The 24,392-nt window shown below is 37.7% G+C and overlaps 1 protein-coding gene across 1 annotated transcript; it reads right to left on the bottom strand.

Moving 5' to 3' along the window:
* Nucleotides 1–2,599: 2,599 nt before the first annotated feature.
* On the bottom strand, nt 2,600–16,380 carry fkbp8 (FKBP prolyl isomerase 8). Its single transcript, XM_052125111.1, has 10 exons — nt 16,354–16,380; nt 16,045–16,139; nt 14,622–14,899; nt 13,175–13,344; nt 12,988–13,076; nt 12,565–12,785; nt 6,928–7,100; nt 6,656–6,733; nt 3,748–3,882; nt 2,600–3,508 (listed from the first exon to the last, which is right to left on the bottom strand). Exons 3-10 carry the CDS (start codon nt 14,884–14,886, stop codon nt 3,422–3,424), a joined length of 1,218 nt encoding a protein of 405 aa, XP_051981071.1. The 5' UTR covers nt 14,887–14,899; nt 16,045–16,139; nt 16,354–16,380; the 3' UTR covers nt 2,600–3,421.
* Between the last annotated feature and the right edge of the window lie 8,012 nt (nt 16,381–24,392).

The raw sequence follows: 24,392 nt of genomic DNA, 5'->3' as shown, positions 1-24,392 counted from the left end.
TGTAAAACTAGGCCGGGAGAAACATTAAAAAAAAGGTAGTTTAGGGGGCCTAGGTAGCTCAGCAAGTATTGACACGGACTACCACCCCTGGAGTCACGAGTTCGAATCCAGGGCATTCTGAGTGACTCCAGCCAGGTCTACTAAGCAACCAAGTTGGCCCAGTTGCTAGGGACGGTAGAGACACGGGTAACCTCCTCATGGTAGCAATTAGTGGATACTCGCTCTCAATGGGGCACATAGCAAGTTGTGTGTGGATCACAGAGAACAGCATGAGTCGCCACATGCTGGGAGTCTCCGTGGTGTCGTGCACAATGAGCCACGTGATAAAATGTGCGGATTAACGGTCTCAGAATCCACCTGGATAGAGTTGAGTAACTGCGCCTCCAAGAGGACCAACAAAGTAGTGGGAAAGTAGTGGGATATTTATTAACATAAATATGAAATAAATATTTAGCCAAAAAACATATTTAAAAATAAATGAAATTGAATTGTATTTTAGCTCCACAAAGCTTACTTCAGGTTTCCCAACCCTTGGATTTCCATGACTATTCCAGTTGTTTATGATTACGGTAATGACTGTTTTTAATGCATTTCATAATGGTTGCACTAGGAAAATGGCATACATTTTAGATTCAAATAACAAGAAAATATATAAGCTATATACTCAAGCATTTCACATGCCTTTTAAGGACTTCGCTGACTTTCAAGTACTGGATATCCCAATTTTAACCCCCCCTCCTGATATTTCCATGTTTCCATGACCGTGGGAATCCAAATACTTTCCCACAAACTAAACTGCCTCTTAATAAGCCATCAAACACACATATAACACATGTGAATCTGTTTTAAACTGTTGTGGGCATAAATTAATGACTTCATCAGTGTCGGAGCGCATAATACGAAAGGCAACGACAGCACATGATGTGACTGTTTCACGCCACCAAAGTTCCTGCTCGCTTTAAGAGGAATTTGTTCAGCTGAGTGGGTGATTCGCTGTCAGGCAGGGAAATAACTGTCGCCTACATCACAGTTAGCCTGTTAGCACTGTTTCAACAGCCCTCGCGTTGGGCTCGACGCGCGTCTTACCTTGCTGCTCTGGTAGTCCTCGAACGCTCGCAACGCGCTGTCAGTCAGCTTGACGTGATAGACGGAGATGTTGCTGCCATTGCTCACTCTACCACAAGACAGTCCGTAGCACTGCTCCTCCTTCAACGCCGCCATCTTGCTCGCATTTCCCACCACACTGACGCGCCTCTACCGTGAACGCAACAAGCAGCTCGAGCTAGAGACTGCTATGATTATTCATGAGGCGTGAATTACGTACAGGCGGGATGGGGCGTGGCTTCGGAGTAATGATGAGAGACTTTACCGATGCGTCATTGGAAAGCAATTCTTTATATATATATATATTATAAACAATTATATATTTGTATATATTATATACCGTTTCTTCTCATTGTTGGTCTAGATAAAGCCAATTTGTTATCTTTGGAGTGAAGGGTTTCGTAAAGAGGGGGCATGGCTAATCCTGGCTAAAATCGTTTACAACACCTTTAATTAATGCACTAAGAAGAAGAGAAAACAGTGAGAATTCAGCAACAGTGAAACTATTTATATCGGTCCGTATCTCCAGTACGAAAGCTCAGCTGAACCAGATAAACTATGTTTGTGGTCAGTTAAACATGTGGTGGCCTGTCGTTTAGTTAGAGATACCCTGAAGAAAGAGAAAGCTGATTATAGACCTTTATCACAGCAGCTGCAGTTTTTTTTTTTTTTTGTGACTTTCACCCCAATTTGGAATGCCCAATTCCCAATGCCCACTAGGTCCTCGTGGTGGCGTAGTGACTCGCCTCAGTCTGGGTGGTGGAGGATCTCAGTTTCCTCCACGTCTGAGACCATCAATCCATGCATCTTATCGCATGATTTGTCGAGCGCGATACCGCGGAGACGTAGCGCGTGTGGAGGCTTCACGCCATTCTAAGTGGCATCCACGCACAACAGGCACCACCGAGAGCGAGAACCACATTAGCGACCATGAGGAGAGAACCTCATGTGATCGGTTGCTTAGGAGATCTGGCTAGTCACTCAGCACACCCTGGATTTGAACTCACAACTCCAGGGGTGGTAGTCAGCATCAATTTTCTCTGAGCTACCTAGGCCCCCCATCTTTGACAGGAATGAGGATGAGGTGTGGAGGGATAGACTCACAGTCTCTTCATTGAGTTTGTAGTTGTTTAGTGTTTTTGAAACATTCCACTAACGAATAATACATAATAATGTATAATTTTCCTAACAGTGAATGAAAGTGATGCCCTCTTTTGGAGTTGGCACAGCCCCCTTTGAGTAACCCCACCCTTTGGGAGATCCTGCCCCATTTGGAGATCTCTGGCCTGCAGCTATACCTACTTGGATTGAAGAGACAGTAAGCCTATCTTTCACAGCCTTGTTTTTATTCCTGTCAAAAATCAAAGATGGCACTGCTGTGAATAAGGTCTGAAATGTTGTTAAAGAGACTGACAGTCTGTTATTAAAGTGGTGACTATGATAAACTGGACTAACCTGTTAACCACACAATTTCAACACTGGTAACAACTGATAGTGCAAAAGTTTATTTTATGACATAAAAAACAACTTTAAAGGGATTGTTTTCAAGACTACCAAAAATAGGAATGGGGAACTTCAACAATCAACATAAGGATCAACAGAAAGAATCATTTAGACATTTATTCATTCTAAACAAATATAAATCAAATAAATGCACACTGTTTTTGTAGTAGCAGTGAAATATAGTGTAAAAGTCAACATGGCCATTTTGGAATATATCATGAAAAGGGAAAGTTATCCAAAATGTTAAAGAAGCAAAGCAGCAGATTTCACATTTTAAAAGCATTTGTGGCAATCCAGGCAATAATAATAATAATAAAAAAAAAAAAAACAGCAACGTACCAAATCAGTGTATGGAAGTTTGATATAGTGTTCAGTTTCTTTAGCATCAGAAAATAAATATGTCTTGCAAAAGAAAAAGCATACAATCATATTCTTGACTGTTCACTAGCAAGTTTCAGTTTACCAAAATAGAATTACAGAACTTGACAAATAGCGAGGTCTGTGCTGGAAATTTTGCAGCAAAATTGTCCAGCGACCGCATTATACTGTACATAGGATAATTTCTTAATATTTACTAGGAATTTCTCTGTACATAAATAGGAATTATTTAAGATTTCACACATCTATCTCTGCCCAGCTGATCTTTCATGCATCGACGATGATAAACACCATTTAAAACCTTTAGTATGCGATGGAGGGCAAAAGCACATGGAACCATTTAATTTTTAACTTTAAAGGTCTGTAAGGTGTCTCAAGGCGTGCTCAAGATCTCTTTCGACACCCACATGGTAACATACAGTCACAGTGGCTTCTCTTAATTTCTAGCTGCGATGACGACGGACAAGGCGACACCACCAATCGCAACGGCAGTAGCCCCAAATAGCCACTTCCAGCTGAGACTCTGTAAAAAGAGAAATAAATATTACAAATATAAATAGTAATTACCATGAAGGTTTAAGTCATAGGGAATTGAGTTAATGGGTTAGGGCATAAATGCGTGTTTTGTCATTTGTAAATAACTAACCCCATTTTCATAGAGCAAACATAAGACATACAAGCTCATGAACAAACAGTGTGTAGTGCGAATTATGTCTGCTGAAGTGTTCCAAATAATAGGATGTTAGCAGTTTATGCTCTCACCCATGAGGATCTGGCACGATGTTTTTGCACACCCGTGTTTGATGGGTTGCCCAGCATCTTTTTATACATGGCCTGCTCGGCACTTTTCTGCTCAGAGTGCTTCTTCACAAGCTTTGACAGTTCAGCGTGGATGGTCTGCCGAGAAGAGTGAAAAGTCAGAGAAATGTGTGTGTTGTACAAACAAAAAGCCAAACTGATGAAACGGTTGCTCACATTGACACTTTGCAGCACAACACATTTGGCTTGGTGAAAATGATCCAACATGTCAGTTTTGTCAGAGATTGAATAAAAACCTATCATAGGTTGAGTCTTATTAATATTAATAAGCACTACTGTGCAAGACATCTTAAATGTAGACATTAATTAGCTGTCTGAGTCAAACTATTACATGGCCATTATCAGTTCAAGTTATTTATCAGTTATTTCGTTTAATTACCAGCCAACAAACAAAATCAAATGCTATCTGATGGGATGAAGGAATTCTATACTGGAAGCTCTCTAAAGGCCAGACACATGAGAAGAGAGGGGTGTGAATGTGCAGACGTAGGTGTGTTGGCAGTGACAGGCTGGTTATACAGCAGAAAGCCGTCGCAGTCAGATGGTGGGACACAGGAAACCTCATCCCACGGCCTGTGTAAACTGAACAGGGCAACGTTGCTATAGATATGGCAAGTGTGCAGAGGGAGCTGGCTATTTTTAGACAAGGAAAGAAATAAGATCCTGGGAGCTTTTGAACACTCTGTTCTGTCTGTATTGGACATGCTCCCATTTTTTTTGGGTGTGCAGTACCATCTACTGGTTTTAATGGGTAATGAACATCATACAAACATAAATTCAAGGAATAACTTTCATTAAAAACTAATTATATTTGTTTTATCAAGACATTTATTCCTTTATTTATTTTCTTATTATTACATTTATTTATTTATTATTTTTGCATGTTTTGTCCTCCATAATTTTGTGGCCTGCATTATGATATCATCATCATAAATATATTTATCAGCAGTCTATCAAATCTGTATGAATTGTGAGGGGTCCATTTTCATGAGGATTTACGCTAGTTCTCTACATTGCTGAATCATGTTAGAGAGGAAATTCAACAGCAAGAGGATGTTACAAGTAAAAAAAAATACAAAATCTGAGCATGGATGATGTTATGAGAGTGGCGGTCGGTCTGCGCACTTTCATTCACAGTATACGTATGCTCGTGAGGTCTGTAAATCAAACGTGTGCATTTGCAATCTCACTTGAGTTACTCAACACAGCGATGAAATGTCCAATCTCTTAAATAGCTCATAAGAGATATGTCCTAGTCAAGACAACTGTAATTACTGGAAAAAAATAACAGAAAAAAATGTTTTTCCTGCAGTGACGACATTGAGTTTCCTTCATGCAAATGCTTTTTAGTGATCTACTTCGGCGCAAAATGCAAAGGGGGGGTGAACAAATCTTTATGACTTGTCACTGAAGGAATTTTGCAGCTAATTTACAATATATCGCTCTTGTTTTTGAACACATCTCTGGTGTATGTGATGTTGAACACTCATGGTGTTATTTAGTTGACAATCACAGTGTCAGCAGAACTGATCTATATCAGAAAATCGAGCTGCTACACCCTTTAGCTTTAAAATAATTACTAAAAGTGATAGTTCACCCAAAATTTAAATTCTCTTATTATTTCCTCACCCTCATGCCATCCCAGATGTGTATACATTTATTTCTTCTGCAGAACACAAATGAAGATTTTTAGAAGAATATTTCAGCTCTGTAGGTCCATACAATGCAAGTGAATGATGGCCAGAACTTTGAAGCTCCAAAAAGCACATTAAATAAACGTAATCCATAAGACTCCTATCTAATGTCCTAAATCTATGTCTTCAGAAGTTAAATGATAGGTGTGGGTGAGAAACAGATCAGTATTCAAGTCCTTTTTTACTGTAAATCTGTAAGCCACATGTGCACCTATTTAGTATCACTTTCACATCTGAAAGTGAAAATGGAGATTTATAGTATAAAAAAAAGCCAAGGCCTTAAATATTGATCTGTCTCTCATCCACAGAGCTGAGAAAATATTTCTAAATAATAATAATAATAATTTGTGTTCAGCAGAAGAAAATTATACACATCTGGGATGGCATGAAGGTGAGTCCCATTAACTAACATTCCAAAATTCTTACGATAAAAATGTTAACTTCTAATTTTTATGAGTATACAGTATATTTAAAATTACGAGTGCGGCCCCTTGGGGGTATAGGAATCTAGCTTTGTAACCTCTGACCTTTCCGAAGTTGAGTAGCCCTGGTCTTTGTTATATGTATGTTTAAGGAAGTAGGAAAAACGTGACAAAAAGACACTCCTATTAATTATAATTAGTTTTTGTACCAGTTTTTTTGGACACTAACGCTCACTGCAGTTTGGCCTCTGAGTGTAAAAATTAGCTCACTGCATTTTACAAATTGAGACATTTCCAACGATATAGAACATGGTTTGGTTATCTTTTTATGTTTTTACCAACTCTGAATATAATTGTTGTGACAACAAATTTGCAAATTATGAGAGCAAACCATTCTGATTCATCAGCAAATTAAAAAGCATTACTTAAGAATTGGTAGGATCAGCTACATGCATTATATGTCCAGATTCTAAGCTTTAAAATGACACCTATGTTGTTTAGGTCAAGCATGTGGTAATTAATTTATTACATCGTTATTTTTAGTTCACTGAATCCTTCTATCAATAATTAATTTTTATATGTTCAAAAAAGATTTACAAAACCTGTAATAATTACTAAAAAGGAAGAACACAACAGGTGTTAGCACAAACGCACACAACACAAGGCTTAAGTAATATCTTTCATTACTTTTCACTATAGTTCACTATTTACGTGTGTTTTTAATCTCAGTATTACCTTGTTGCTTGGCTCCAACTTTAAGGCCTCTTTCAGAGTTCTAATGGCTTCAGCACACTCACCCTGCAGAGCAAGTACCTGCAAACACACATCACATGTCAACACATCTAAAGCTGTTCATCTCTTGCCCACAGGCTGTTTCCCTTCATGGCTAACTAAACAGAACCAAAAGAGCGAACAATTTATTTTGTCATGCGAACAAATCTAGGAGGGCTTTACTATTTAATGAGAGTGAGTGAAAATGATATGCGTTAAGAACCTGGGAAACCCACCTTGCCTTTGCGGAACAGGGCTTTGACATTGTCCGGCTGGTGCACCAGGACAGAGACGCAGGAGCGCAGTGCTGCTTCATAGTGGTCTAACTTGAGTTGAGCGGCAGCCATGTTGTTGAGACATTTCACCTTCATGTCTAAAAGTTCTTCCTCTTCTTGTTGACTGATGTCCACTGAGATGAAAGATCTGTGATTAGTGTGGGAGTCAAAATATGATTGCGGACAAAGAACAATGACATTTAAAATGTAGTAATTGTAGACAAATATATTGGCCTGGCCAATATTTGGCTGTTTTGAGATTACTGACATTGGTTAAACACTGCACACTTTCACAAAGTTCATCGTTGAGCTAACACTAATGAAAAAATAAAGTGTTGGCTCCCCCTTGTGTCAGTTTTGGAAAAAACTGTTTGTTCATTATTGAATGAACAAACGGTGAGCATGTTGTGAGCATGTTCCAGTTTCAAATATTATTAATGAAAAGTAAATATTTTATATATTATCTATCACTGGTTAATTTTGCATGTTTGCAGGTTAAATCATTTATATAAAATTATTCTTTCTACACCAATATATAACATTGATATATATTCATGAGGAAGTTATTAACATTGTACAAGGCTTAGGGCTAAGAAGGTTCCCAGCATAGACTCTTCCATTAAATAAGTATCAACATCCGTAAGATCTCTCAGCAATCATACATTACTATATGGTCTATCCACATCCATAAATAACTTTAAGGTCTCTCAAAATCCATACATTAGTACACTGTATGGTCTCTCTGCATCCATACATTACTGAAATATCTCTTTGCATCCATACATTAATTGTATGACCTCATAGTATCCATACTTTACTATAAGATCTCTCCACATCCATACATTACTCTGCATTCTATACATTACTAAAGGTATATACTTAAGCAGTCTCAGCAAACATATTACTCAAGAGTTCCCACTATTTTCAAGGCACAAATTCCCAGGACATTTTATGCATCTAACAAGTGTAATTTTTACACAAAACCACATGCATCCATTTAAATCAAGCTTTCATTTTTGACAGTAGGACATATCACAATTTGAATTGGATTAATTATTCATTCAAACATTCATTTTCGTCCAACTATATCATATTCCACGACATTCTGCGCTTTATTGCTAATACCATTTATATGATTCCGTGTTTCCCCACATTCTACATGCAACTGCGATAGATGATGAAACCGATAATTGAATTACTGAAAATGTATTCACATCCCAAGATATTAAGGCCAAATCAACACACTACCAACCAAGTGTGAATTCATAAAAAATAAAGATCAGTGGTCTGACTGTCAAAAACTCATGAGGGGCGAAAAAGGTGAAACAATCATTGATCCACGAACATGTTTTCCAGGGTTATGTTTTTAAATAAGCTAAAAGAACCAACTTAAACTATTTTAAGGATTCAAGTATAGAAAATGATCTAGCAAAATTAAAGGGTATATTGGAGTAGCTTACTTCCGTTTCACAAATTTGTTCACAAAAAAAAGAGCGTCTTTTGTGCTATGAGCGAGTCATTAAATCATTTTGAAATGTTCATGACCGAAATCTGCCAAGATAATTTAGAGTACTTAAGCATTATAAGAACAAAGCAGATCTATCGTTTTCCTTTAGTTTGTGAACTGTAGAGCATGACTTTTCATCCAAAAAGACATCAATAATAGTCTAATAATATTAATGAGTATCAATAATGTCCTTCTCCTTTATTAAAATTTGCATGTCAAATCTATTGACTAGAATGTTTAAGCATTATAAGAATAATGCTGATCTACTGTATAATTTTCCTAGAGCATTTAAACTGATGAGCATGACTTCTATCAGAAAAGACAACAATAAATGCCTAATAATAATAATAATAATAATAATAATAATAATAATAATAATAGAGATTCAATAATGTCCTTTTTTTAAAGCACATTTCACGAGTTGAGTAGGGGCGACAACGCTCCGTTCAACACCAGCGACAAGTGCTGGCTTTGCACTCCACATGACAAGCGTTGCAGACAGCGTCACGGAGGGGCAAATTTATGAGAATTTGAACAAGAACAAGAAAGCAGGAGGTGTTAAGAGATTGAAAACATTTATTTGGAAGAGAAAAAAAAAAAAAGGCAATTGCTTTGATTGCAGAAAATAAAAAGAGGACTTGTTTATGTGTAAGCATTTTTTTATTTTGGTGAATGTAATTACTGTAGTTCAGGGGTCTCCAAACTTTTTCGGTTGGGGCCAAATAGTGATGGGCATTCCGGCTCTTTTCAGTGAGCCAGCTAGTTCAGCAACTCCCAAACGCTCTTTAAAAAAACAAGATTTGTATTTTTTCAAGTCAAACAATTTGCGATAGACAGTCAAAATGATTGTGCTTAATTTTATTTTGTAGATGTGCATGTGCAAGTGTTTTAAGCAGTCTCTTCTACAGTACATTATGTCCTCACTCAAATGGCACTGGGAAGCCCGTGAATCATTTTTCTTGTTTTAACGAAATATCAGAACGAACCAATTAATTACAGTATACTTCCCAGTGCTACAGAGGACGTTCTGGATGAGTATGCTCGTTTCGCTAATTTCTGAGGGCACTTAATAAACCGCTCGCACAACAGCAGGTCTACTCATTTGTATGACGTGAGGTATCAGGACATTTTAACAAGAACAGATGACGTGCTGTGAATAGCGTCTGCATGTGATAGCGACATCCAGTGCCCAGAATATGAATTTCAGATCATTTCTCGATAGCGGCCAAATTTTGTTTTATTTCTAAAGTCTCCCTAGGCCGCATTGGAGGGCCACAGATGACCCATGGGCCAGACTTTGGACGCCCCTTCTGTAGTTCAATAACTGGGGTCTTATTAGATAAGGTAATAATAAATTTAAATAAAATTTGAGACATTCAATATCTCTTCATACATTTGGACAGTTTTAAAATATTTATTGTAGCTTTGTACTCTTTAAGACATCATTTGTGAGGCAAAACGTGTGTGAAAAACACTGGAGCAGCAAGTTGGAGCAGAGGTTGCGCTGCCGCGCCACTCCATAGACTTCAATGTATTCGGCAGCACTGAAGCTTGTCATTTGGAAGGCCGTCAACATGTATAAACATCAGTCAATTTTATACATTAATAGCTCTTCCACCCTTTTCTCTCTGTGATAAACAAGGTAGACTCACATGCCAATGCTGAAGTGAACAAACAACATGCTCCTCTCAATCAGTCGGTCAGTACAAGTATCAGGTCATTCAGTTTGTTTATGAATGAGAATTTCACGAGTGCTGCTTCTCACTGTGCACGTGCTGCTGCAGCCAAGCAAGCTGTAACCAATCAAGCGATCTGCCTTGGTTGGCCCGCAACTGGCAAGAACACGATTGACTGCTGCTGTAATCAATCATGAAGGTGTAAGCGCCCTTAACCGTTGATGTTGTTTCACAAAGTGCAGCCGCTGGCAGTGACAAAATGACACATATTTGCGTAACTGACTCCTATTCCAAGTCCCGATCATTACCATGTTTTTGTACATGTAACGGAAACTTTGCGAGCAACAGTCAAACCATTTTATTATACTTAAATGTTTTCCGGGACAAATAATAATTTTCAAGGACATTTAGGTATTTTAAAATTTTCCATGACTTAAAAACTGCATTGGAAAATTCCAGGTTTTCCAGGACACATGGTAAACCTGATTGCAGTAATGATCTCTCTAAATTAAAACATGACTATGATATCTCCTCAAATCCACACATCACTATAAGATCTCTCCATACTTAATTTGAAGATCACTCAAAATCCATATATTACTGTCTGATCTCTCAGCATCCATACATTCCAATATGATCTAGGAATGCACCGATCCGATACCTGGATCAGTATCGGCTCCGATACTGAAGCTTTTAGATGGATCAGTGTTACGGAATTATGTATTCCTTGTTATTTCTGTGTGTTTCTTGTTGTCTGTTATTTCTGTTTGCTCTAAGCAGGATCAGCTGTGGGATGGCTCCACCCCTTTAATTGGTGTGGGTTTAAAACTCCAGCTTCCGCCCTTTGAAGTCGAGCTGTTGCGATTCCGGTCCGGTCGCACTTCTTCTGTCTCCTCTCCAGCCGTCAGATCATTATTTGTACCTGATTTAGATTGTTATGTTTTTCTTTACCTCTCAGTGATGGTGTCTTGTAGGGTTGACCTGCCCTTTTCTTTGACATCACGTTCGCTCTGTTTTGTTAGTGTACTTAGGTTAACTTTCTGGATTTTGCTTTGGATACTTTGAGGGAAGTTAGTTTGATATTGTTTATGATCTGTTTTGTTTGTTATTTTGGGCCTTGGGTTTTCCTGAAGATTATACACCCACTGGTTTATGTTACTCTGAAAATACTTTTTACATCTGTTTATTTTCTTTATCTTAATAAAAACGTTTATCGTTTTTTCCTGAATTTTGGGCTCATTGGTTTTTCTTTTGGTCTGACGACTGGCCGTGGGAGTCATGTTCTTTTTTGTTGTTACGATTTAACCTAGACGGATCGTAATATCAGTTATTGGTCCGACGAGCCCGATCCAAATCCGATACTGTGTGTTAATCATGTTCGTTACTATCAAGCTAAAACGATTACATAAAAGAACCATAAAAACACAATTAAAGTAGTTCATATGACTCATGCATTTAATTCAAAGCCACTTGAAGACGTGCGATAGCTCTGTGAATCACAAAAGGCTATGTTTAATAAGTAAATATATAAAATGCACGTGCAGCTCCAGTGTGTCAGTGAATGGCACTGCTGTTTACACACGCGGCTATTTTTAGCCTTCACACAGTGTGCAATATTTGAGCGCTACTCACGAGCAACATCTCAGATGTAGATGCTCAATAGTTCGGTTCATTTATAATTTTTTTTTTTTTTTTTTTTTACCAGAATTTGAATAAGAAACATATTAAACTACTGTGAACTTGCCAACAAACAGACACACTTACAGGACTTCCTGAAGAGTTTAGAATGTCAAAATAAAAGCATGAGGGGTTTAAAAGTTAAAGGTGCACGATTGAGGTATATTACTTTTATAATATATTATTAGTTGTTTACAAATGATAATAATATTTAAGTTGAATGGGTTCCAAAAAATAACTGTGTGAAAAGTGAGCTGATATCTTACAACTAAATTGAACAAAAAAAGAGATCTGAATCCTTTTAAGTCCAGACACAAGTTGAAATAAATGAAATAAACAAAAACAAACATATTTTCTACTCATGACTTATACTGGAGTTACTGGTAATTTTGCTGCTACATTATCCAGTATACTAGTTAATAATAAAATGTTTCTTAATAAGCTATACATTTATATTGAAATAATGTGTAGTTAGAGGTTTGTTTCTTTACATATTAAAGAGCACATCCAATTAAATCCACACAATAATGTAAAGATATTCTAAACTGATTATGCAAAAAACAACACCGGTATCGGATCGGCCTATACTGAGATTTCCGATATCGGAATCGGAAGAGAAAGTGGTATCGGTGCATCCCTAATATGATCTCTCAGCGCCCATCTTTTACAAAAAAAATTTCGCCATCCATATATTACTGCAAAATCTCTCAGCTTTCATACAGTCCTATACGATCTCACCTCTGAAACTTGCTTCAGTTATCTGTAGTGCGATTCCATATGAGTTGACAGCAAAGGCATAGTCCCCACGCTGATAGTGGACATTTCCTCGCTCTCTCTTCCTGTTGGCCAGACTGATTCTCTCAGAAGGGGGCATAAGCTCCAGCTCAGGGGCATCATCTACCGACAACAGCTGCACCTCCAGGGTGAGATCAGCATTAGGAGGAACAGCAGGAGTAGAGCTGACAGAGGAGATGGAGGAGGTTATGAGTCGTGCAGAGTATGATTAATGTGAAAAAATTATGTATTTTCTGTCAAAAACAACATGAAACAATTCACAATGCAATTAACTTCAGTAACATGAAATATGACATCTGATTGAAACTGAAATAATGTTCATAAAGGAAATCTAGTGTAACGTTTACAGCACATTTAGACTCTAACCTTCCAAGAGCACCAAATGCGTATTTAGCACCAGCTTCAATCAAGGCCTTTTCACCGATTTCCATCAGTTGCACAGTGAGATCCAGAGCCTGAATATGACAGTAACAAAACATGTTTATATTATGAATATTGACTTATTTTTAGACACAATATTAGAGCACTGATTGGAACAAAATAGTGAATGTACCTGAATAACATCCCCGTCACCAAGAGTAAAGGATAAGTCTGGCTGCTCTTCTACCACCATTTCATCAGTGAGAGAGGTTTTAAGATGAATAGAGACATTCTGGCCTCTCTGTGGTCTGCTGTCGGCACCAGCTCCGGGTTTAAGAACCTTCTTCCTAAGTTGTCCATTTCCTGTATGTTCACAAACAACACAACAGCAAGAAAAATCATGCAAACCCTTTGGAATCAACTGGTTTTTCTGCATTAATTGGTCATAAAATGTGATCTCATCTTCATCAGTCACAAGTATAGACAGACACAATGTGCTTAAGCTAACAACACACAAAAATTATAATCCTTCATGTCTTTATTGAACACATCCCATTAAACACTCAAAGTGATGAGGAGAAAGTAAGTGAACCCTTGGATTTAATAACTGGCCAATTCTCCTTTGGCAGCAATAACCTCAACCAAGCATTTCCAGTCATTGTGGATTTGATCTGCACAACGTTCAGAAGGAATTTTGGACCATTATTCCTTCCATATTCTTAGGATGTCTTGTGTAAATGGCTCACGAGGTCACCCCATAGCATCTCAATTGTGTTCTTGTCTGGGCTATGACTGAGCCACTCCAAAAGGTGTATTTTCTTTTTTTTAAGCCATTCTGTAGTCGATTTACTTCGATGTTTAGGGTCATTGTCCTGCTGAATCACCCAACTTCTACTGATCATCAGCTTGCGCACAGCCACCCTGACATTATCCTGTAGGACCTCTTGATAAACTTGGGAATTAATTTTTTTCCTTAATGATGGCAAGCTGTCCAGGCCCTGTAGTAGCCTCAGATCATGATGCTCCCTCCACCATATTTCACCGTTGGGATGATGGTTTCATGTTGGTATGTGGTATCATTTTACACCATACATAGTTCTGAATGTTCTTGCCAACCAGTTCAACCATAGTTTCATCAGTTCACAAAACATTCTCAAAGTAGTTTTGAGTGTCAAGGTGGTCTTTGGCAAACTTCAGGCATGCAGCAATATATCTAGGCTCTTCGAGATAACTTCATAACCCTTTCCAGCTTTATGCAAAGCAACATTCTTGATCATAGGTCTTTTGAGATCTCTGTTTTGCAAAGGCATGGTGCTGCCAGCAGATGCTTTCTTATGAATAGCAAACTCAAAATGTTTAAGTCCTTTTTACAAGTCAAAGTAACTCTAAATCCATACCTCTAATCTTGTTTAATTAATTGAATGCCAGGTTTGCCAACTCCTGAGTCTAATTAGCTTTTATTGAGGTCATCAGCCTAGGGGTTCACATACATTTTCCAGCCTACACTGTGAGTGTTTGAATGAAGTATTCAATATGCACAAGAACAATACAATAATCTGTGTTATTAGTTAAAGCAGATTGTGTTTGTTCATTATTGTTTGTGAGAAATGTTGGTACATAAGATTAAAAGGCCACAGTACCTAAAACATCCAACCACTCTTCTTGTTCTGCAGGAGGGGTTTGATCCACAACAGTGTTTGCATTTGTAGCATCTTTAGCAGCACTATGTTTCTTCTTTCCTCCACCTGCATCTTCTAAAGGTGGGAGGTCATCATCCACATCTTCCAGCATTTCAAAGTCTTCTCCGCTGTCCAGCAGAGAGGTCCGTCCTGATTTCTTACCTGACAGTGCTGCCTCCTGCTTATCAGCAGAGCCATTCACAGACACATCCTCACTGTCAGCCATCTGGACTCAAGTTCTACAAGAGCACAGTAAACCACTTCAATTCACGAAACACAGGTTTCCTCCCACCTCTTGTTTTATAAACATACATTTCTGTGTTAAAATACTTGAGTTCCAAGGATATGATCAGAGTTTTGTGAAAGTGAGAATCTACAGGGGAAAAGGACAACCTGTGACCTTAAACATTAGGGAAAAGTCGAGAGAGAAAAAAATCAGCAGGCATTATTTGCTGAAAACCAAAGGTCAGATTACCAAATATGGCCATTTCTGTAAACAATAAACCAACACAAGTTGAGCTTTAACAACCCACCCATGACAAAGATAAACAAGTTTAAGACAGACAGACAGAGACAGATAAAGACAGACAAACAGCTAGATAGAGACAAACAAACAGACAGATAAACAGACAAACAAAAAGACAGATAAACAGACACAGACAGATAGATAGATAGATAGATAGACAAACAAACAGACAGACAGACAGACAGACAGACAAACAGACAGACAAACAGACAGATAAATAGGTGATACCGTGGCACAGTAAATGGTATTAGATGGAACTAAATGACTACCATATGAATACACCATGGTTTTTAAAATATAATCCATGTACTTCAAATAATACCACAGAATTAGATTATAAAGCATAAAATAAATATAAAAAAACAGGTATTTCCATGGTGCATGCCCCCCGGCATTTTTGTGTTAGCTGAACTCTAGGCATGATAGAATAGGCAAAAACTGTACTAAAAAAATCTATTGAAGCACAAGGACAAAACCATAATTTTAATAAATGTATATTTGCTTTGTATATCATTAATGTGAACGTCCCGTTAAGATAACGCAGCATTACGTTAATAAAAACACCGTTATTTTTATGTAATTAAAAGCACAAAATATTTTATATCTAACTGGGATTCGAAGAGTTTGTCTCTCATAAACAAGGCGTGAGCACGTGTAAATAAATCATTAAAATATCGGCATTTATTTCGGTAAATTGAAGTATTTCCAGAACATTCCAGCAAGTTTGCTCGCTCGCGCTTTGCACGCGCGACAACTTACTGGGTAAACAGTGCGAACGCAAACCTCTCTTATAATATTTTTGTGCATTCAGATGTTTCAAAAGTGTTATGAAACATAAAGAGACATGAAAGTACATACCGCAGTGTGAGGAGAAATCTGCACCGTGCAACTACTTTGACAACAAAACAAGGATCAATCAGTGCACCTTCCGGGTAAGTGTCAGCTCAGTACCCCTATTACAAAATAAAAGTCACACAGTCAAGGTCGCTCCAATGACTGCAAGGGTCTTTTACATTTTCAAAACATTTTCATTTCAAAAGACTGAATTTTATATAGTCTATACGTTTTGTACTTTTCAAAACATATCAGAGAACACAATAAATGTATAATGTATGTCTGACAGGTTACTAACTACATAACAGAACCCTTCTACGAAGTTGAACCTACAAGCTTAGCATAATCATAACGCGGCGGTCCCATAGACATTCTGCACTGGCAATGAGACATGTGGCCGTTTTATAATGGATGTTTATGGAGGATAAGCATAAACTGCTTTTGTGAGGAAACGGCTCGTCATTTAATGAATTGACCATATTTCCTCCCTTCTTCAACATATTTAACACTAAACAATCTATTTGCGGAGTTTACTACGACACAAATTGCTGTTTTGCAAGAAAAGTCGCGGACAAATTTGCGACAGGTGTCAGTTTACGGCTCTTCCCATTCATTTGTATGGTATCCGCAAACGATGACTCACTGTCGTAACAGGCTAGTTAACCGTTATGGTCACTACTATGTTAAAAGCGCGAAGGATGTTATCTCATTAAATAAAATTGTCTCTGCTAGATAATACTTGTTACTAATGGGAGGAAGTTAAAGGAGTATTCCGAGTTCAATACAAGAAAAGCGCAATCGACAGCATTTATTCTGTTAGAACTCATGTATTATTTGAGCTGTATTATGTATTATTATCATCATGGCAACTAAGTTGTAAAATTGGCTTTAACTTTACACAGAAATGGTTAGTAATTGATTTTATCACACTAAAACCATGTTAGCCCCCCTTCCATTGTAAGAGCCTCACTGTAACCCACATTTAGCTGTCGATTGAGTTTGACTTGTATTGAACCGGGAATTTTCCTTTAATCTGAACGCAAGTTTTTTTCTAGATAATTTACTGCATGTTGTTTAAGCCTATTAGTATATTGTATTTTCCTTTTTATATTTTTGTATTGTATTAATACTTCTATAATTTCCCCCAGGGGATTAATTTCCAAGCAATGAGACTATTTTTTTTTTTTTTAAATAACAAAACTGAAACACAAAAAATAGAAAAATTACATTTATTATTGATGCAATCATTTCGTTTTTGATAAGCAAATTTTGACGATTTTTCCCCCTTTCAGTCTAAAGAAACTTTACCATATAAAGGAACATACAAAGGACATATTTACCTACACAAGACACCTAAGGCCCTAGGTTAAAGATCTGAGCTACCCTACTATGAAATATAAAGCAAATCCAATGAAACAGACTGCTTCATATTGAACATGTCGCAAGAAAGGACAATGGAAATTACAGAAGAATTTCTGCCACTCCCTCCCTGCTCCAAAATATGCAAAAATTCTTCATAATGTTAAACTATGATACATCACAACAGAAGTGCAGGGATGGCCAATAAATGTACAATTTAAACTGAAAGAGGATCAGTGAGAAACTAAGCAATTCCATTTGAGTAACAAGCATTCTTCCCTTTATTTTATGTAAAATCATATCTAAGTTTATGAATTGGGAACAATATTTGATAGATTTGTTGCTATCCATACCACTATGGATAGTATGGTTTGGTGTGGATATGTGTCTTAAAGCTTGCTAATTTTGCTAATTAAATTAAGACTCACAAAGCTTCAGACCCTTCACATCTCTTTCTGCACTGCTCATAAATCACAAAATTATGTGATCAGCATCTTTTTTACGACAGCCACAACAGCTATTTTCTTCACAACAACCAAATAGTTGAGGAATGAAAGCTTTGATTGCACTATGTAACACAATTTTTGTTTCTGGGTAGTAAGTGTTATTTCCTATTTGCTTATGCCTTAAATGTATAAAAAAAAAATGGCTATTATTCCCCACAAATTTTGCTTCTGTGACCAGGACAGTGATATTTTGAAATGTACCTATTTCCAATGAGAAAACGGGCAAATTTGTGTCTTCTTGTTCACATAAAGTCAGAAAAAATCAACATATGAATCCAAATTAACATGTCTTTATACTAAAGTAATAAAAAATGACTGCAAAAGATTTAGAAGTCAGTAGTTTTTCGAGATTTACTCAAATACACTCATCTCTCGTTATACTGTCCTTGGTAGCGACATTCAAAGTCCAGTATATCCTGATTGAAGCTCTCGCCTTGCTCCTCCAAGTATGCTCCCATGTTCTCCTTGAATTGATAAAGATGAGCATCAAGGATATGGACTTTGAGGGACATCCTACAGCCCATTGTGCCATAATTCTTCACCAGAGCCTCAACCAGCTCCACATAGTTTTCGCCCTTGTGATTGCCCAGGAAGCCCTTAACCACTGCGACAAAGCTGTTCCAAGACACTTTCTCCATGGGGAATTCATTGCACTCCAGGATCTTCTTTATCTGTGGTCTGATGAAGACACTGGCTTTGACCTTTGCCTCAGACAGCTTAGGGAAGAAGTCTTGAATGCTGCCGACTCCTTATCTAGAGCTCTGACTAATTGTTTCATAAGGCCCAATTTGATGTGCAGTGGTGGCATCAGCCACTTCCTGGGGTCCACCAGTGGCTCCCACTTGATGTTGTTCCTCCCCACAGAGAACTCGGTCCGCTGTGGCCAGTACCGCCTGTCTTGGTGTCCCTGCTGTCCCGAAAAAAATAAATAAAAATTTAAAACTTTTACAATTTAAAATTTTTAGAACATAAAATTCTGAGCAACAATTGTCCATCTTACCTTCCAGAGTTTTTTTTTTGCAGTGCTTGCAGGTGAAATGCGGTGCCCAGGGTTTGTCTTGATCCCCGACAGGCATGCCGAAATATGCCTTGTAGGCCTCACACATCTTAACAGATGCTTCCACGGAGTACATTTTCGCTCGTCTTGAAAAATTGGCCGCAGACATAGCAAAATGCATCTGCCGGATTCTTGCAGCCTCTTGATGCCATCTCAGATAAATGCAGACATGTATCCACTTAGGCAGCTGGAACTAAAATTAACTGGTGGGCTTTAGACCCCCTGTATGTATACTACTATTAAATACTTTATATTACTGGAAAGTTCTAGAAGTTACTCCAAGTTTACTCAGCACTGAATCTATCTGGAATGTTCTGGAAAATAGGTACATTTCAAAATATCACTGTCCTGGTCACAAAAGCAAAGTTTGTGGGCAATAATAGAAATGTTTTATACTTTTTAGGCATAAGCAATTAGGAAATAACACTTACTACCCAGGAACCAAAAAAAAAAAAAAAACATTTGTTACACAGTGTTGTTATTTTTGAGGAAATAATGCAGAAACCTATTGTCTAACATTTTACAATTTACAATAAGGGTGACCATCAATCTGCATTTCTCCAGCAAAAGCATCTCTTTAAATACAAAAACACAAACTGATACTTTATAACTTATTTTTAGCTGTACTCATTGGTTGTGACTGACATATCAAAACATGTCAATGATATCAAAATGCATTTTACATTATTTACATTAAATCAAAAGGTGGGTGAGGGGTCTGTAAAGGTTGTGGACAGGTTAAAGGGTGATGGGAGGGGCTGAGTAACAGTCAAACTGAAGATAGCAGTGAATATCACTCCAAAACCCTCCAAAGCTTGACAGAAGACGGATCCTGGTTCTTTCCTATGTTTCGGTTCTGCATGTTCTCCAAAACATACAGTACACATTTAATACAGTCATTGGACTACTGGTACAAATTGAAACTTTATATTCTGCGATGAAAGTACTTGTAGGTATGAAATGGTTGTTTAAATGAGGTTACAAATCTTTGAATGAGATTTGTAGATCTTTGAATTCCAGTCAATATGAATCTTATTAACCCACCAAGAACAAATCCAGGTCATATTTCACCTAAAATCCAAAAGAACAAGAAATAAAATTTAGCTTAATGAAAATGAAGCCTATTTTAAGACCACTAAGATATGTTTTGCAATGTGATAGTATTTTCATGACGATTAAGCACATTGCCCAACCCCATTATTTTTTACCATACTGCGAATAACACAATTGTATATTATTTAAATCTAAAAGTATTTACACATCATTGTAGAATTTGTTATAAAGTATTTTAATGGTGATTTAAATAATAATAAATAAAATTGCATTACAGTAATTTTTTTACTCTAATACAAAACAAAATATTGCTGTATTTCAGAAATGAAAATCTAATAACGTCACAAAGAATTTTTTTTTTTTTTCAAGGAATATTCTGGGTTCAACACAAGTTAAGCTGAATTGACAGCATTTGTGGCATAATGTTGATTACTACAAAAATAAATTTCTACTCATCCCTCCTTTTCTAGATAATATAGATAACATGATACCTTAGCTTGAGCTTCCCTCTTACTTGTGAAATGGGCAGGTTGTGTGACGTTGGCACAGCAGCGGCTATTTAAGGGTGGGTTTTTAGGCAATGCTTCGTAGTTACTGGCCTGATGGTGGGAACATAGATCGATTGTGGTCTTGCTGCTTGAGGTTCGAGGGTATTGTACCTGGCTGGCAAGATGATAGCCCCGGCTCACACTGGCCTGACAGTGGAAAACTGGCTATTGAAGCACTTACAATGGAAGTCAATGGCAGAAATGTGAAGCTTATAATTTTATAAAATCACTTACATTAATACTTCTGTTAAAACTCATGTATCTGAACTGTAAAGTTGATTAAATCGTCGTTTTTACTGTCAATTTAGGGTTTATGGCATTACATAGTCATGGCAACAAAGCTGTAAAATTGGCTATAACTTTACACAAAGAAGGTTAATAAGTGATTTTATCACACCAAAATCATGTTAATACGCATATTTTTGTTTTACATTTTGTGGCTGTAATTTTGAAATAGTTAGTATTTTCATGTTTATGGATTGGCCCCATTCACTTCCACTGTAAGTGCCTCACTGTAACCCAGATGTTTGCTTTTTTTTTTTTTTTTTTAAAGAAAGAAAAAGAGGAGGTGCAAGTCAAAAGAAATGTTTGTGCTAATCAACATTATGCCAGAAATGCTGTCGCTTGAGTTTATCTTGTATTGGACCCGGAATATTCCTTTAATGGTCTGAAAACAGACGTGAGAAATATACATTTATTTTCGATTTTGCGGTAAAATGTGACCCGGATATTTTTTTGTGAGATTCACCCTCTATAACATTTTATCTATACATGTTATTATAGATCCGTCATTGTTGTTCCAAACCATATGGGTTTGGAATGGCATGAAGATGAGTAAATGACGACAATTGTAATTTTTGGGTCAACTAATACAGTGCCAAACGGATCTATTATAACATGTTATCAAAACCATCATATTGCACAGTAAATGGAGAATGCAAACTGTCTCACTGTCTTGTTTGGCTGCTGGACACAACCTCATTTGAAGAAAGACATGGGACCACAACATGAGCTTCACAGACAAGTAGTGTATTGAAAATACCAATAAGGTCCATGACCAAAAAGTTATATTTACAGACATGGGACTATAGAGCACAAGGAATCTTGTGTTTGTAAGAGCAGTCTGCTTATTCCAACTACTTTTACAAACACATGGGTAATATTCTAAAAGACTTGCAAAACAACATGGTGGCAAACACGTAGTGGCAAAAATCACAATGACCACGAATGATATCTTGAACTATAGGCAGTAAATTATCTAGAATGGATGGTAAAATGTATTCATTATGTTATAGTTATTGACCATGTGTGACCAAGGCAAGAATGGCGCAACATGCTATGCTGAAATGGACCAATGGTAGATAATGCAATGTAACCCTTACGCTAAGGCCCGAATGAGTATTACGTATTAAAATATTACAATATGTGTTATGAGCAGGACTTCCTAGATTTGGGGAAAAAAATGAAAAATATGCTCCAATTACTTAAAAGGAATAGATCACCCAAAAATTACAATTCTGTCATTGTTGTTCCAAACCATATGTGTTTGGAATGGCATGAAGATGAGTAAATGACGTCAATTGTCATTTTTGGGTCAACTAATACAGTGCCAAACGGATCTATTATAACAGTGATTGTAATTGTATTAGAAGCCACTTCGTTGACAGACAAAATTGAGGTTGTACATCTCAGTACGGTACTCTGGTAGTGATGACATCAGTTCAATGCAGAACAAAGGAAGAGGTTTATGCAACTAGACATTTGACAAAACAATTAAAACAAAGAGACAAACAAATCCCTAAAATCATGTAAACAGAAGTGTCATTGTGCATTTCTGAATGTGTGCTTATAATGTCATCGATGTTTTTGAAATACAAATGTGCCCTTTACAGGAGAATCCATAAAATTATGAGTACATCATCATCATAGCAATATCAATTATGAAAATTATACCAATAATATTATCAATAATATACAAATATAATGACACCATTCCTGCACCCAGCGTATCACCAGTTAAGCTTTTTCCGTTTAAAAATGTACACAGCAATCAAACTTTGGACTGCCACTAGCCTCAGTGTCTAATTGCATTAAAAAGAGATGAAAAAAAATAATAACAATAAAACAGGACTGAAATAAAGCCACCAGCCTTAATTCTGATGAGTAACTTGTAATGAAAAGTCTTCCTGGCACAGTCCCACATTCACACATACAAACACACGCACACATGGTGGTTCCATCGGGGGCCGTTATTGTCCTGAACCAGTGACGAAGTCCGAGAGGCAAGGTGAGTCCAAAGCCTGCATCCGTCCATTCGACCTCACCGCACCAGCTTCTGGTGGCTGGTTCTAGCATGAGTCCAAAGCTCTGCGGCCATGCCGACCGGCTAGAGGGCGCCACTGCACCAGCCCAGAGTGTTGGAGGGTGTTGGGAAGGGGGATGGGAGTAGAGATTGAACAAATAAGCATGCCGAACACAGCAGAGAGGGGGGAGAACGGGAAGGAGGGTTTGGGGAGGGGTTAAAAAAATAAAATAAAAACATAAAATAAAATAAAAAAAGAAAATCACACACTCATCGTCATGTTGGGTGAATACTGCAACGAGAAGAGAGAAAGGGGCAAGGGGATGTTGGAGGGACAAAGATGAGTCAATGAAATACGCTCCTGAAATGCAACACTGCAGTTTATGGAAATGTAACAACAACATTACAGAAACTCTAAAAAAAAAAAAAGGTAACTGGTAGAAAATCTCAATCTTCTACAATGTATCATCATTCGTCAACCTATAAACATAGACTATAGACTATCACTATAAAGTCTGCTCTACTTTGCTGCTTATTTTGCCCAAGAACCACCTACTTGGACAGGATGCGGCCATCTGACGTAAAACGGCCAACCACTTGAGCTTGTTCTTTAAGTATGTAAAAATCTTTAATTACTTAAAGTCAGATCAGATTGAAGCCAGCCTTTTTTTTCACGCAATATGCATTAGACGATATGTGAACAATCAGGGAAAATGACCACCCGAGCGAAGTCTACAGAAAAATAAATAAATTCTGTGCAGGTACGTGGAAGCAAACACCTCTAGCTACTGTGAATTGCACATAATTATTTCTCAATGGGGCAGTTTTAAGAGCTCTGAAGCGTCGGCCAGAAGGCAACAGTTCATAAAGGTAGTGGGCAGGGTGAGTGGGGTGCAGTGATTTTTCCAGCATCTGTGGTAATGAGTCAATGTGGGTCTCCCACTTAAGGTCCTGTGAGAAGGTAGAGTTCAGGAACTCCACTGCTGCCACAGCACTGTTTAGAATGGTTAGGGGGGACCGGTTTGGGGTGTACCTCCTTAAGTCCACAATCATCGCCACTGTTTTGAGCTTCACTGTTGTTCAGCTCCAGGTTGTTTTGACTGCACCAGACAGCCAGCTGTTTAACCTCCCTTCTATATGCAGACTCATCGGCATCTCGGATGAAGCCGATGACAGTGGTGTCATCTGCAAACTTAAGGAGCTTGACAGTGGGGTCCTTGGCGATGCAGTCATTGGTGTAGATGGAGAAGAATAGTGGGGAGAGCACACATCCGTGGGGGGTACCAATGATTACGCAGGAATGCTGGAAGTGAATTTCCCCTGTCTCACAAGCTGCTGCCCATCCATCAGAAAGCTTGTAATGCACTGACAGATAGATTTGGGAATAGAGAGCTGTTGTAGTTTAGACTGGAGTATAGCTTGGATGATGATGTTGAAAGACGAACTGAAGTCCACAAAAAGGATTCTTGCATATGTTCCTGGTCTGTCCAGATTTTGCAGGATATGATGTCCCATGTTGAATGCATCTTCCACAGACCTGTTTGGTC

The sequence above is a fragment of the Xyrauchen texanus genome, unplaced genomic scaffold, assembly GCF_025860055.1.
Source record: "Xyrauchen texanus isolate HMW12.3.18 unplaced genomic scaffold, RBS_HiC_50CHRs HiC_scaffold_650, whole genome shotgun sequence".
Classification (NCBI taxonomy): Eukaryota; Metazoa; Chordata; class Actinopteri; order Cypriniformes; family Catostomidae; genus Xyrauchen; species Xyrauchen texanus.
This window is presented reverse-complemented; position numbering and strand designations above follow the sequence as displayed.